General features: G+C 45.4%; 1 protein-coding gene across 1 annotated transcript in view; it reads right to left on the reverse strand.

Annotated features, from left to right (window-relative positions):
* LOC124616106 (insulin gene enhancer protein isl-1) overlaps positions 1 to 16,787 on the reverse strand; it is a 448,316-nt gene that overhangs the window by 47,367 nt on the left and 384,162 nt on the right. Inside the window, exon 6 of the mRNA XM_047144366.1 lies at positions 7,361 to 7,365. Coding sequence (XP_047000322.1) covers positions 7,361 to 7,365 — 5 coding nt within the window. The remainder of the gene's footprint in view (positions 1 to 7,360; positions 7,366 to 16,787) is intronic.

Raw genomic sequence — 16,787 nt, forward strand, 5'->3', positions numbered from 1 at the left:
AGTACGGGAAAAAAATTCTGTACAGAGGCGAACTCTGTTCTTCGTTTCTGGAACAGTTTCTCCGCTTCACTTTCTTGGTCAACAGATACGTTTTTGCAACAGAACCCGCACAAACCAGCGAGTGAGTCCTTGATGATCGCTACAGCCTCGCGTTGGCAGATGTTTGTCGGAGCCACTTGAAATCGCCTCCGAGTGCAAACACGATACTTGCCCTGAAGTTGAGGCCGCAGCTCGCTCGCGTTTTACGGATTCGGAAGGAACGCGCAGCGCCGCTGGCTGTGTTGAAACTCGGGTAGGATAACTCACGCGACGCTTTGTTACAGGGCCTGCGGGCGGGCAGCTCCGGTCGCCGGGCTTGTTTGCAGTGGCGGTTTCTGTTACTCGGGAAACACTCTCGCGTTCGTTACGACAGCGAGACAAGAGCAGTCGGAACCGTCGCCTCAGATACTTCCTCGTGTCGGCGGCGGTATTTTGTAGTACGCTGGAGCGAGAGAAACACGCATCTTCCACAGCGGCCAGTCCTTAAGATGCAGGTAGGGTAACGCCATTTGTAACAGAAACATAGTTAAAGAACTGCTAAACGACGTTTGATTACTACGGCGAAAGTTGTAAACCGTCTGTCAGAAATTAAACATCTTTGTGACCTATATAAATATTGCACCTAAAAGTGAAAAACACATCGTCAGACAGAAGCACAGAGACTTGTTTTCAGATTACATACGTGCATATCTATATATTTGATGTATTCAAATGTCCCATATCCACCATAAATAAGTTTGGTCTTTGTGTTTATGGACATCGCAGGACCAGAGCAGCACATCCAAATGTTCATTTTTTACTGGTTCAAAATGGCTCTGAGCACTATGCGACTTAACTTCTGAGGTCATCAGTCGCCTAGAACTTAGAACTAATTAAACCTAACTAACCTAAGGACATCACACACATCCATGCCCGAGGCAGGATTCGAACCTGCGACCGTAGCGGTCACTCGGTTCCAGACTGTAGCGCCTAGAACCGCACGGCCACCGCGGCCGGCTCAATTTTTTTGCTGGGGAAAGGCTTATATTTGGCAGATACTGAGGGCCCTTTAGGTAACTAATAAAGAAATATATAAATATTACACATGCCATGACAAAATTTGCAGTACACTTTCGCAGAAATTTCCAACAATCAAGGACTTGTTACAAAGCTGCTCCATGTCACCAACATTACTTAAAATTTATGCAGGTGTTAGTCCTAGGAGATGGTCTCGTAAATATACCGGGTGATCAAAAAGTCAGTATAAGTTTGAAAACTTAATAAACCACGGAATAATGTAGATAGAGAGGTAAAAATTGACACACATTCTTGGAATGACATGGGGTTTTATTAGAACAAAAAAAAAAGTATTGCTAAAAGCGTGAAAGATCTCTTTCGTGCGTAGTTTGGTGATGATCTTGTGCTCAGCCGCCACTTTCGTCATGCTTGGCCTCCCAGGTCCTCAGACCTCAGTCCGTGCGATTATTGGCTTTGGGGTTACCTGAAGTCGCAAGTGTATCGTGATCGACCGACATCTCTAGGGATGCTGAAAGACAACATCCGACGCCAATGCCTCACCATAACTCCGGACATGCTTTGCAGTGGTGTTCACAACATTATTCCTCTACTACAGCTATTGTTGAGGAATGATGGTGGACATATTGAGCATTTCTTGTAAAGAACATCATCTTTGCTATGTCTTACTTTGTTATGCTAATTATTGCTATTCTGATCAGATGAAGCGCCATCTGTCGGACATTTTTTGACGGTTGTATTTTTTTGGTTCTAATAAAACCCCATGTTATTCCAAGCTTGTGTGTCAATTTGTACCCCTCTATCTACATTATTCAGTGATTTATTCAGTTTTCAAATTTATACTGACTTTTTGATCACCCGATAGAAGAATGAGATTAGAAGTTATAGAGGGAACGCATCTACGTAATTTATGATTTGCTGATGTCAATACGGGAAGGATGCAAATGGCGTATGTAACCAGAAACATAATTTAAAAACCGAGATCTGAAGATTAGTTATCAAAAAACAGAGTATCTCACCTATGATCTAGAATAGCTGTACATGATGGGAACGAAATCAAATGATCAATAATTTTTGCAGCCTGGGATCTGGTTTAGAAAAAGTATGCAAAATTAGAAACTGAATTAAAAAAGGAGTTAGTAACGACCAGGTGGTCATTGGGATGCTCAGCTCAATGATATGGATCAGAGAAAATATCCTTGTATGAAACAGAGACTTACATGAAGAGTCAGAACATACCACAGACGGACTTTCGGAGAACATTAGCAAGGATCTCAAGGAACGAAAAGTAAGAAACAATGAAATGTATTAGAGAACGGAAATGGAAGACGGCGAAAAATGCGACTCATTACTGTCTGGCTCTAAAATATTCAGTTGATAATGAGGACTTTGTGAAGAAGAAGACAGTATACAAGATCGAAATATATGGGAGAACATTTTGAAGAGACAGTGCTGAAAAATTGTGTGCTAATACATTAATATTCCTATGCTATTGTTGTATCGGAGAAAAAACCTCTGTGCCAAAGAAATCTCAGTAACACCAGATTATAAACAAGCGCTCTGCCTTGTAGGGACACGCAACGGTCTCAGTTTTAAGCAACTTCCGGAAGTCTTCCCTAAGACACGTAATGCCTGCCGTATGAAGTACTCGTTCGGTTCGTAATTTGTAGGAAGACCTAGAGGCAGGCTCAAAGACCAGTTGTAATCACGCTTAAGTTGGGCGAAGTGCTGGCCAGTCGCATTTCCCCATACGACCGCCGCATACTAGATGAACTATCGTACATGCGATCGATAGATGGCTCTGAGCACTATGGGACTTAACATCTGTGGTCATCAGTCCCCTAGAACTTAGAACTACTTAAACCTAACTAACCTAAGGACATCGAACACATCCATGCCCGAGGCAGGATTCGAACCTGCGACCGTAGCAGTCGCGCGGTTCCGGACTGCGCGCCTAGAACCGCTAGACCACCGCGGCCGGCGAGCGATAGATGAATCGTCCGACGTTAGGTGGTAGTGTCGACGGAGGACCGGAAAGAGCTGGCGCCGGCTGGGGATGTCCTCACAAGGGAACCTCCCCATCGCACCCCCATCAGATTTAGTTATAACTTGGCACAGTGGATAGGCTTTGATAAACTGAACACAGATCAATTGAGAAAACAGGAAGAAGTTGTGTGGAACTGTGAAAAAATAAGCAAAATATACAAACTGGTCATCAGTCTTGGCCACCTAGGCAACAAAGGACAAAGTGAGCTCAGGAGCGCCGTGGTCCCGTGGTAGAGTGAGCAGCTGCAGAAGGAGAGGTCCTTGGTTCAAGTCTTCCCACGAGCGAAAATTTTACTTTCTTTATTTTTGCATAGTTATTATCTGTCCGTTCGTTCGTTGACGTCTCTGTTCACTGTAATAAGTTTAGTGTCTGTGTTTTGCGACCGCATCGCAAAACCGTGCGATTAGTAGACGAAAGGACGTGCCTCTCCAATCGGAACCGAAAACATTTGATCGCAAGGTCATAGGTCAACCGATTCCTCCACAGGAAAACACATCTGATATATTCTATACGACACTGGTGACGGCATGTGCGTCATATGACAGGAATATGTTGTCGAACCACCTAACTTGTACACTTGGCGAATGGATAAAAAGATTCTTCTATCTTGCCCGATTTAGGTTTTCTTGTGGATGTGATAATCACTCCCAAAAAAGTGACGAAAACATAAGAGTTTGTCACATAAACTGAAAATAAAAAATTAAAGTTTTCACTCGGTGGAAGATTTGAACCAAGGACCTTTCGTTCCGCAGCTGCTCACGTTACCACGAGACCACGGCGCTGCTGCGGTCCCAGCGTCCTTAATGTTGCATATCTTGCCATGAACTACTCAGTTTGTATATTTTGCTTATTTTTTCACAGTTCCACACAACTTCTTCCTGTTATCTCAAGTGATCTGTGTTCAGTTTTTCAAGGCCTATCCACTGTGCCAACTTATAACTAAATCTGAGGGGGGGTGCGATGGGGAGGTTTCCTTGTCAGTGGGAGGCACCACGTTAATCGCGTACTGAATGTCAAGACCAAGTGCTTCACGTGTTTCGTCCACAGGGCTGGTATTCCTTGAACGTCGACAGAAGGGAGGGTGCTAGGGACAGATGGCGGTTGGGTCATTCTTCTGAAGGCTGCAGGCGAAGCGATTTGTAGTAACCTAGGCGATGAGCTCATCGAATCCACTTTGAAAATGGGTACCCCTGCTGAGGAGCGTTGTGTTGTCACCATTTAACGCGGGACGGGTGACTAGGATGATCCCCTATTCGTCTCTGTTCCATTTATATACTTCACTAGCGAACCTGTAAATTCTTCACAATTGTTAAACATGAATGGGAATTAGACGTAAGCCCTAATCTCCTTGTCCCCCGTCTTCTTGTCCATCTCCTCCATCCCCTTCTTCCCCCTCTCAGATTCTCTGCCCATCCCCTTCCTCCTGTATATCACCTCCCCTCCGTCCCTCCCCCTTTCTCTCTCTCTCTCTCTCTCTCTCTCTCTCTCTCTCTCTCTCTCTCTCTCTCTCTCTGAGCATCTACTCCTTCCTCTCTCGACGAACTTGAAGCCTGTTTATTGCTACTGTCAGTTCAGATTCCCTAGTAATATTCTAATCATAAGCCGATAAATCACGGATACAGCTTTACTCTTTTCTGTGGAAACCGACTACGAGGAAGAAAACAAAATAGCACATGGCTGGGTATACAATTTTCGTTTAAAAATACATACAATGATGAAGAACATATGCGGGAGAAACAATTTTTCTGATGGTTTAAATGCCCTACAATCTTAGTGAAAAAGGTCGGCGAGAAACAAAACCGCATTTCTCACAGCACAGCGGAGCGCAGCATTTTCTTTCTCGCAGTCGGTTTTAACAGGAAACATATAAATTGTTGTATGAGAAATTGATAACACGTGTTCGTATGAATATTTATTAGCGTGCAGTAAAATTTGAAGTAAATTCGCGAAGAACTTCAGGAGATTTCTGCGAATAATGTTCCCCTATTATATAATAGAACTCATTATTATTATTATTATATCATATGTTTTTACAAATATGCAGCGTATCTTCATCCAAACATTTATTAGAGTATCGCGTAAAAATTTGAAGTAAATCACTCAAGAAGTTTTCGAAATTTTTGGTAACAATTTTTCCCCTTTACGTATTACATACATATTTATACATTTCACGTAGCAAAAAATATATAGCTTATGTCCGTCCCAATGCTCGTTAGGGCATTAAGTAACAATTTAAAATAAATCGGAATAATCTTTTCAAGATTTTTGATAAAAATGTTTCCCTTTTACGTATTACATATATATTTACAAGTTACGTTTATTATGAAAATATATAGCTTACGTGCTTTAAGTGTCTATTGCAATATCGTGTAAAAATCTGAAGTAAATCCGCCAAGTACTTTTCGGCATTTTTGGTAACAATGTTAAAACAACGATTTGTCTTTATATAATAGTGTAGATATATTTTTCTTATCGCATCACGTGCACGCCAGTCAGAACTATATCTGTAAGTGGACAGCAATCATAATGTTTTGGTTTGTCAGTGCGCGATTTTAGACTGTAGAATGAGAATTATGAGATCCGATTTCAGCATATGAAGGTTCAGGCCAGGCGCAAGCCTATCATCAGAGTTCCAGTGTACCGAACGGGTTAAAGAGGTTCGCAATATTTTAATATCCGCGGATGTCCCATGCGGCTTTTCGCGGATGATGCTGCTGCAGTATACAGAGAAGTTGCAGCATTAGAAAATTGCAGCGAAATGCAGGAAGATCTGCAGCGGATAGGCACTTGGTGCAGCGAGTGGCAACTGACCTTAACATAGACAAATGTAATGTATTGCGAATACATAGAAAGAAGGATCCTTTATTGTATGATTATATGATAGCGGAACAAACAGTGGTTGCAGTTACTTCTGTAAAATATCTGGGAGTATGCGTACGGAACCATTTGAAGTGGAATGATCATATAAAATTAATTGTTGGTAAGCCGTGTGCCAGGTCGAGATTCATTGGGAGAGTCCTTAGAAAATGTAGTCAATCAACAAAGGAGGTGACTTACAAAACACTCGTTCAACCTATACTTGAGTATTGCTCATAAGTGTGAGATCCGTACCAGGTCGGGTTGACAGAGGAGATCGAGAAGATCCAAAGAAGAGCGGCGCGTTTCGTCACAGGGTTATTTGGTAAGCGTGATAGCGTTACGGAGATGTTAAGCAAACTCAAGTGCCAGACTCTGCAAGAGAGGCGCTCTGCATCGCGGTGTAGCTTGCTCGCCAGGTTCCGAGAGGGTGCGTTTCTGGATGGACTATCGAATATATTACTTCCCCCTTCTTATACCTCCCGAGGAGATCACGAATGTAAAATTAGAGATATTCGAGCGCGCACGGAAGCTTTCCGGCAATCTTTCTTCCCGCGAACCATACGCGACTGGAACAGGAAAGGGAGGTGATGACAGTGGCACGTAAAGTGCCCTACGCCACACACCGTTGGGTGGCTTGCGGAGTATAAATGTAGATGTTGATGTCAATAGTACACCTGTGGATGCGTATAAGGGGACTGCGAAACTTTTCTTAGCCGCGCAGACATCTAGCGTTGGTGTACCGTATCAGACCTGCGGGGACGTGAGCTATGTGGGGGCGAGAGCGACGCAAGACGAGCGCGGCAACTACCCTCCGCCGCGCACCCCAACCACCGGCGTGAGCGTGCGTCGCGCACGCAGTATTCTGGCGTGGCACCTGAGCGCGGCGCGGCCGTCATGTTTTATTCGCGTCCCAGGTGGCGGCGCCGTCTTCAGATGCAATATTGAGCGCGGCCCGCTACTGCTGCCGCTGCTGCCACGCCACGCCTCACTGCAGCCCGTCTGAGCCGAGCCACCCTGAGGATACGGCAGCGGAATTCGTGAGCACCCGGGGCACCTATAGCGCCATCTGCGCCTACACCGCGTGACGTAGCGATCGCTCCAACGTCTCGCGCTGCGCTTCGGAAAAGGCGTAGCAGATCTCTGTGCATTCCAATGTGGCTGTCCAGATCAGTCACGAATAACTCACATTAAGAAGGGTGGAAGATGGCGATGCAGTCTTTAGTCCCTAGTAGACGAAGCCGAGTAAGCAGCAGCCGTTTCGCATCACTCGCTATCCACGCGGTTTGATTCCATTCGCGTGCACAGGCATGAATACGCCGATTTACATGCAGCTAACGACTTGACCTCGTATTTTAAGGGGAGAAAACCAGATTTTCAATATATCAGTCCCAGCAATCGAACCAGCACTAAAATTATGGTCACAATTCTGATGTTACCGAGCAGCCGTACATTCTGAGAAGTTATTTAATTTAGACAACCAGTTTCGGCATGTAAATGATGCCATCTTCAGGCTCCTATGCACTCCATGTATAGACAGATATATCGATACTTGCATACTGGAGCCATCACTGTCTCGATTCCGTGAATTCGTTTTTGGAGTGTTTACTTGTCAAGTAGACACTCCAAAAACGAATTCACGGAATCCAGATATTGATGGCTCCAGTATGCAAGTATCGATGTATCTTTGTACATGGAGTGCATAGGGGCCCGAAGATGGCATTACTGAGATGCCTAAACTGGTTGTCTACTTGAAACAACTTCTCCAAATGTAGGACTGTTTGGCGATTTCTCTTGGTATATATTTGACCGGCCGCTATCCAGTATCCACAGTGGATCACCAGATGGTTCAAATGGCTCTGAGCACTATGGGACTTAACATCTGTGGTCATCAGTCCCCTAGACTTAGAACTACTTAAACCTAACTAACCTAAGGACGTCACACACACTCATGCCCGAGGCAGGATTCGAACCTGCGACCGTAGCGGTCGCTCGGTTCCAGACTGAAGCGCCTAGAACCGCTCGGCCATACCGGCCGGCGGATCAATAGACATAATTCTGATAGTACACGATTATGACCTTCTGGGTGTACAGCTTCTGAATTTTTCGCATACCCGATGCTTTTGTCACTCGCTCAGCCCCACTGCAGCCTCTTAATGCCCGAGAAGTACTCTACAGCGGATTGAGTAAGACGTTTATGAAATACAGCTGTGTCATTGGTAACCCGCTTTGTTAAATGCGTCAAAGTACACGGTTTCTAAATTGTTGCTTGTGCCAGAGATTTCTTTACTTTTGTTGCACAGCAGTACAGCAGTTACGTGAAGAGTAGGCAACGATGGCGTAACCAAATTGGAACAGCCGAAGTGCAAACAGACGAGGAGCTCATTGCCTCAGACTATGGAGAGAGAGCGTCAGGAACACCTGATTTAGTACCCTAACAACAGTGCAGAGCAGACAACGCTCTTCTGTCAACGGGGCTACATGTAGTAACTACACCAGACGACGACGCAAGAATGCGTCTCAGGCCGCAGACTTTGAATAAGCGATCGCTCTGAAACTAAACATTTGGCCAGCCAAGAACACTGACATGCTCGGAAACCAGGAGCAGATTCATCACCAGTACGTGGCCATCATGTCATCGACTGCTATAAAACCATCTGCGTCACTGATACCGGTCGAAGACCAGCTTCACTAGTTGCAGAATGACCCAGCGAAAACGATGACGTGTTACCAGGTGCCACCAGTTTGGAGTCTACTACTCATAGTCCAGAGCCATCCGGCTGTAATGGGGACTTCATTCCCGCCGGTCGCAGCAGTGACTACCCGAAGATGAGGGCCGGACCGATGTTCAGTGAATGAAGTACCGATCTGCCCATCGCTGAGCTGTTCAACTTGGAGCAGGGCACCAGCGTTGCGACTCCTGGGCAGTACAAGTACTGCTGCTTTACTGCCTGTGTGAGTGACCCCCTCTCGGTCTGCCCTCTGTGTCGCAGGTGGATCTTCTGCCAACAGGCCATCACGATAACTGACAACAGGAGCGTGCAGATTTCTGGCGCACAGCCTAAGCGCATCTACACTCAACGGGAGCTCTGACGTCCCCAGCCATTCCAGGCTGTAGATACGCTACGCTCGCCACTTCCTCCTGCAACGGGGCCATGGCATGGTACTGACCTCTCGCTACTCCAGTGGCCGCACCAACAGATCCCTTGGCTGGCGCTGACACTGTACCCTGCGCCTCCATGCAATGTGGACGGAGACATTGTGAAACTCACGGAAATAAATGACTTAAATGAATGACATCTTTTTAACGCCTTGGCGCTCCACAGGCGCAACCTCCACTCTACTATCTTACACCCACGTAGCAGGCCGCATCTAGCGGGCTCCTACACTAGACATTTGTATACTCCGACGCACAAATGCAGTGTAATTCAATGAAACGAATGCGTGTGTCATTGTAGCGGAGCGCCATGTCATTAGTAATACCACCGTTGTGCGTTATTTTCTTTGCACTTTAAAGATGGCAGTGTTAAAGTGAAGTACATTTGCAGGAGATCCGCTGTTCTTCAACGTGACTGGCATGATTAAATCTTAAACGGAAAATAACTAATTTGCTTTCATGACAATTCTTCAGTTGCTCAGGTTACTAGTTTCTGCTTTGGAGGCGTATGTATAGCAGGAGAACATCAATACGAGAATCTATGTACATCCGAATCCCGCTCCAGCTACTGCCGGGTCTGGGTGCTGACGAGTCCGCTCCATTTGGTTCGGTCCTCCCACTTCCTGCCAGGTCACACCTCTTCTTTCCACAGAGATTTTCGCTCCTCTTTTCCACCGTGTTCTTGGGCGCCCTGTAGGTCTTTTTCCATCCATCTTTAGTTCTTCCATAATTTTGGAGAGTCTCTGCCCACACATCCTCCTAACATGCCCGTACCATCTTAGTCTCTTTTTTTCAATTTCTTCTCTCATACTTTCTTGTTTAAGGTCCTTTCTGATATCTACGTTCCTTACTCTGTCCATTCTTGTTTTTCACTTAACTGGTCTGAGAAATTTAATTTCCGCTTCTTGCAGTCTGCTCCAGTCGCTTTCTGCCATTGTCCATGTTTCTCCTCCATAGGTGACAATAGGGAAGTAAAAACTCTTCTACATAAGGAGTTTTGCTTTTTCTGAAAGCCGGCCGCGGTGGCCGTGCGGTTCTAGGCGCTGCAGTCCGGAAGGGCGGGACTGCTACGGTCGCAGGTTCGAATCCTGCCTCGGGCATGGTTGTGTGTGATGTCCTTAGGTTAGTTCGGTTTAAGTAGTTCTAAGGCCTAGGGGACTGATGACCTAAGATTTTAAGTCCCATAGTGCTCAGAGCCATTTGAACCATTTTTTTTTCTGGAACTTCCTTATTCCAAATCAGGTGTTTTATTATTTGGTAGTAATTGCCTCCCTTCTGTAACCTCCTATTAATTTCGTTGGTTATTCTTCCATCACTAGATATTTCGCTCCCTAAATAGGTGAAACTGTCTACCACTTTGAAGGGTTCTCCATTCAAAGTAATATTTCCGTTTATCCTTTTGTGTCTTCCAAATACTATTACTTCACTCTTATCTTTCCATTATTTCCTTCCACGCATCGAGTTGTAACTGTACATCTACCTCTTTATCGCCCCATATTACCATATCATCTGCAAAAATCATCTTTTGGTCTTTTTCTTTTACTAAATTTTTAACTGCCCTATTCATTCCTTTGGTTGTGGCACCACACACAATCATTAACCCGGCTCCAGGGAGGTAGGGTTCCCTTCCCTATTCCTCCACTGGGGTAATTCCTGTCTGGCGCGTCCACGTCTGGCGGGGGTGGGCATTCTACACTTCAGTAGGCCGGAGTGATAGGATGGCTGAGTTCAGGCAGGGACGCAATCCCGTGGGGTATAACACGGAACCCATGCCCAGGGTTACGGGTGAAGACCTTAATGGCAGCAACGGCGGAGAAGAAAGACTTCGGAACGGCGTAGCTGGCAGATGAGGCAACCCTCCTTTCTGGGGATTAAATGAGAAGGGAACCACTACCTTGTGGTGGAGGAGAAACTCCAAAGGCTAAGAGAGAGAACCCAACAGAAAATCCTTTCTTGCGTTAGGCCTAGCAAGCCAGCAGGAAAGTCTTCATATATTGCTTTCAAGTCAATACGAGAATATTGTTAAATAATGCTGAATGTATGTATATGTGCAAGAGATTGACATTATGTGCTCACATTACTCGTCTGTTTGTCGAGTAGAACAATATGCGTTCTCAAACAAAATCTCGTAACACCATGGGTAGAAGTGTCCACTGACCACTGTCTCTCCTCCTCCCCCCCCCCCCCCCCCCCCACTTCCTTCGCCTTCAGCATTCCTCGAAAAGGGAGGCACTGGTTTTCACTCCACTGTACAGTACTTCACACTCGGGCATTAGACTGCTGCAGTGGAACGGAGCGAGTAATAAACAGCCGGTGGGTGCGAAATTTAATTGCTGTACATTCAAGGCCATAAAAGCCTAAAATCAGAGTTACGGGCCAAATTTTCGAGTGCGATCCCTAGACGCATCCGCCTGAGTTCCGCGTGGCTGTGCAAAACGGCTGCGTCATTAGGTGAGTTAGCGTTTATCGTCTTCAGCGACTTCCGACAAGCTGTGTAAAGTTTACTCGCACTCTCTCTTGTACACCGCAGCCGAGTGAGCGTCACGTGGATCAGACCTGCGCCTGCTCTGTAGTCCTTGCTATTCAGTCAATCAACATCGTAGAAGCAATGACGAAAATACACTTTAAGGAGTAGATTTAAAATTAAAGGCAAAAGGCTACCAGTAACGGCATTCACTGGTGACACTGCTAACCTCACTGAATGTGAGAAAGAGTTGCAGGATGCAAGAGCCCCCTCCCACTCGTAACAGACCTCCAGAAAAGTCCCCGTCAAGCCGACGAGCCCGTAGATGCATCGGAGCATACAGTATATGTGGCCACTCTTTCCCACCCGAGTTTTGCGATAATTAAGCCAGTTCGTCCTTGAACTGATTTAGTGAGCCGCTTGGTAGGAATCCTCCCTACTTGTTATATGGAGATGCTCTTATAGCTATATGTTCCATTGCAGAGCTGTAGCGGCGCCGTCGGGTCCTGAAAGTGCGTTTCTGCTGTTTATGCTTCACATAATGAAGCGGGAAGAAATTTTTTTTGCAAGTACTTTTTACACAGGATGCCACTGTGGTGCGTTTATTTAAGAAACAGCATAAAATGAACTTGTTCACGCTGATTGTAAGCTAACTATTAACGGTAGCAGAAAGGGGATTAGTGGTAAACCCTACATCAAAACTGGGAACTACGAATCAAAAATAGCGAAAGAATTCTACAATTCTGGAAGCAATATAACGTATGGCGGAAGAAGCAAGGATAACATAAAAAGCAGACTAGAACAGGCAAAGAGGGCGTCCCTGCCAAAAGGAGGTTACTGGCTCTGAGCACTATGGGACTTAACATCCGTGCTCATCAGTCCCCTAGAACTTAGAACTACTTAAACCTAACTAACCTAAGGACAGCACACAACACCCAGTCATCACGAGGCAGAGAAAATCCCTGACCCCGCCGGGAATCGAACCCGGGAACCCGGGCGCGGGAAGCAAGAACGCTACCGCACGACCACGAGCTGCGGACTAAGGAGGTTACTATTATCGAACGTCGGCCATAACTGGAAGAAGAAATTCCAGATAACGTGAATTTTCAGCTGAGAATTGTTTGGAAATTAATCGCAAACCGTGGGGAAATTGGAAAAGAAGACTGTAGATTTGTTTGAGATACCGTGCTATACAAATATGCTGAAAATTAACAGGAACTTGCGCAGCCATTTGAAGAATCGCTTTAAAATCTACCATACGAAGTAGCACGGTAGTAAACCCCAGCCCCAGCTAACTAACCTAAGGACATCACAGACATCCATGCCCGAGGCAGGATTCGAACCTGCGACTGCAGCAGTCTAATGCCCGAGTGTGAAGTACTGTACAGTGGAGTGAAAACCAGTGCCTCCCTTTTCGAGGAATGCTGAAGGCGAAGGAAGTGGGGGGGGGGGGGGGGGGGAGGAGGAGAGACAGTGGTCAGTGGACACTTCTACCCATGGTGTTACGAGATTTTGTTTGAGAACACATATTGTTCTACTCGACAAACAGACGAGTAATGTGAGCACATAATGTCAATCTCTTGCACATATACATACATTCAGCATTATTTAACAATATTCTCGTATTGACTTGAAAGCAATATATGAAGACTTTCCTGCTGGCTTGCTAGGCCTAACGCAAGAAAGGATTTTCTGTTGGGTTCTCTCTCTTAGCCTTTGGAGTTTCTCCTCCACCACAAGGTAGTGGTTCCCTTCTCATTTAATCCCCAGAAAGGAGGGTTGCCTCATCTGCCAGCTACGCCGTTCCGAAGTCTTTCTTCTCCGCCGTTGCTGCCATTAAGGTCTTCACCCGTAACCCTGGGCATGGGTTCCGTGTTATACCCCACGGGATTGCGTCCCTGCCTGAACTCAGCCATCCTATCACTCCGGCCTACTGAAGTGTAGAATGCCCACCCCCGCCAGACGTGGACGCGCCAGACAGGAATTACCCCAGTGGAGGAATAGGGAAGGGAACCCTACCTCCCTGGAGCCGGGTTAATGATTGTGTGTGGTGCCACAACCAAAGGAATGAATAGGGCAGTTAAAAATTTAGTAAAAGAAAAAGACCAAAAGATGATTTTTGCAGATGATATGGTAATATGGGGCGATAAAGAGGTAGATGTACAGTTACAACTCGATGCGTGGAAGGAAATAATGGAAAGATAAGAGTGAAGTAATAGTATTTGGAAGACACAAAAGGATAAACGGAAATATTACTTTGAATGGAGAACCCTTCAAAGTGGTAGACAGTTTCACCTATTTAGGGAGCGAAATATCTAGTGATGGAAGAATAACCAACGAAATTAATAGGAGGTTACAGAAGGGAGGCAATTACTACCAAATAATAAAACACCTGATTTGGAATAAGGAAGTTCCAGAAAAAAAAAATGGTTCAAATGGCTCTGAGCACTATGGGACTTAAAATCTTAGGTCATCAGTCCCCTAGGACTTAGAACTACTTAAACCGAACTAACCTAAGGACATCACAGACATCCATGCCCGAGGCAGGATTCGAACCTGCGACCGTAGCGGTCGCGCGATTCCGGACTGAAATGCCTAGAACCGCTCAGCCACAGCGGCCGGCATCGGCTCCTCACGAAAATGTTTTGCAACTATGTGTTGCTGCAATGCACTTCGCGGAAACAGTGGCTAAAATTAAAGCATAATCTGCTTGGCCTAACGGCAAATCTTTTCAGTGAACTTGCACAAAGCTTGTTTTTTTTTAGCCGGTTTGCTGCTGCGCTGCATTTTAACGCTCACCACATACGAGCAGTATCGTGTTTCCGTCGATACAGCTAACCCACGAAAATGTCTTAGGGCCAGTTTAGTATCAGTTAGGAAACAATAAAATCATTCACAGTCAGACGTTACATTTCAAAACTATCACGTTCAGTTTAGGTAAAGTTCAGTGCCAGATCTCATTTCTTATGCAGACATTGTCATTCTTACAGAGCAGCGTTACATTCGCATTCACTGGTGACACTGTTAACCTCACTGAATGTGAGAAAGAGTTGCAGGATGCAAGAGCCCCCTCCCACTCGTAACAGATCTCCAGAAAAGTCCCCGTTGAGCCGACGAGCCCGTAGATGCATCGGAGCATACAGTATGTATGGCCACACTTTCCCACCCTTGGGATCCCTGTCAGGTCGCATTGAGGGAGGACGCAGAAGCAATTCAGAGGTGGGCTAGATTTGTTACTGGTAGGTTTGATCATCACGCGAGTGTTACGGAAATGCTTCACCAGGTAAACTACCATTTGCAGCGAACCGCGTAGTTGTATCTAGCATAGTTCCCTAGAACTAAATTTCGACTTAACACTCATACATAGTGTCGTTTGATGTTTAGAATTCTATGCATACGTAAATTTAAAGGGCATTTTCACACAGGCATTTTGGACATGTATTCTTTCAAAACGAAATTTGTAATTTTATGAAGAATTTTTGTTTGTTAGCTTTGTGGGTAGGAATTGAAAGGCAAGCATTTCGATGTCGCGTATTGTAACACTACTCATTGTTTTGCAAAATACAGAATTTCACAGGACAGCTTATCCTATACAATTTTAGGTTTTCTAATTGATGTGGTAAAAGTTAATTCAAAGACGTTTATACATCTTCATATTGATTTTCGTTGTTCGAGATCACAATACAGACACTGACGAAGTTAAGACTAGGAAATTCCTGTGATAAAAAATAGAAGTGTATCCCTAAAAACATCTACATCTACATACATACTCCTCAATCCAACATACGGTGCGTGGCGGAGGGTACCTCGTACCACAACTAGCATCTTCTCTCCCTGTTCCACTCCCAAACAGAACGCGGGAAAAATGACTGCCTATATGCGTCTGTACGAGCCCTAATCTCTCTTATCTTTGTGGTCTTTCCGCGAAATATAAGTTGGCCGCAGTAAAATTGTACTGCAGTTAGCCTCAAACGCTGTTTCTCTAAATTTCCTCAGTAGCGATTCACGAAAAGAACGCCTCCTTTCCTCCAGGAAGGGTATCAGACGGATGCCATATTCCTTGACTTCCGGAAAGCGTTTGACACGGTGCCCCACTGCAGACTCCTAACTAAGGTACGAGCATATGGGATTGGTTCCCAAATATGGGAGTGGCTCGAAGACTTCTTAAGCAGTAGAACCCAGTACGTTGTCCTCGATGGTGAGTTCATCGGAGGTGAGGGTATCATCTGGAGTACCCCAGGGAAGTGTGGTAGGTCCGCTGTTGTTTTCTAACTATATAAATGATCTTTTGGATAGGATGGATAGCAATGTGCGGCTGTTTGCTGATGATGCTGTGGTGTACGGGAAGGTGTCGTCGTTGAGAGACTGTAGGAGGATACAAGATGACTTGGACAGAATTTGTGATTGGTGTAAAGAATGGCAGCTAACTCTAAATATAGATAAATGTAATTTAATGCAGATGAATAGGAAAAAGAATCCCGTAATGTTGGAATACTCCATTGGTAGTGTAGCGCTTGACACAGTCACGTCGATTAAATATTTGGGCGTAACATTGCAGAGCGATATGAAGTGGGACAAGCATGTAATGGCAGTTGTGGGGAAGGCGGATAGTCGTCTTCGGTTCATTGGTAGAATTTTGGGAAGATGTGGTTCGTCTGTAAAGGAGACCGCTTATGAAACACTAATACGGCCTATTCTTGAGTACTGCTCGAGCGTTTGGGATCTCTGTCAGGTCGGATTGAGGGAGGACATACAAGCAATTCAGAGGCGGGCTAGATTTGTTAATGGTAGGTTTGATCATCACGCGAGTGTTACGGAAATGCTTCACCAGGTAAACTACCATTCGCAGCGAACCGCGTAGTTGTATCTAGCATAGTTCCCTAGAACTAGATTTCGACTGCCGGCCGGAGTGGCCGAGCGGTTCTAGGCGCTTCAGTCTGGAACCGCGCGACCGCTACGGTCGCAGGTTCGAATCCTGCCACGGGCATGGATGTGTGTGATGTCCTTAGGTTAGTTAGGTTTAAGTAGTTCTAAGTTCTAGGGGACTGATGACCTCAGCAGTTAAGACCCATAGTGCTCAGAGCCATTTGAACCATTTAGATTTCGACTTACACTCGTCCTGTTTTATCGAACGAAATAGTTCGTACGCCCGAAATCTAGCAGACCGTGCATTCGATGCGCTGATAATACATGAAAACGCACAGTAGCAC

This window comes from Schistocerca americana, chromosome 5, assembly GCF_021461395.2.
Source record: "Schistocerca americana isolate TAMUIC-IGC-003095 chromosome 5, iqSchAmer2.1, whole genome shotgun sequence".
NCBI classification, from domain to species: domain Eukaryota; kingdom Metazoa; phylum Arthropoda; class Insecta; order Orthoptera; family Acrididae; genus Schistocerca; species Schistocerca americana.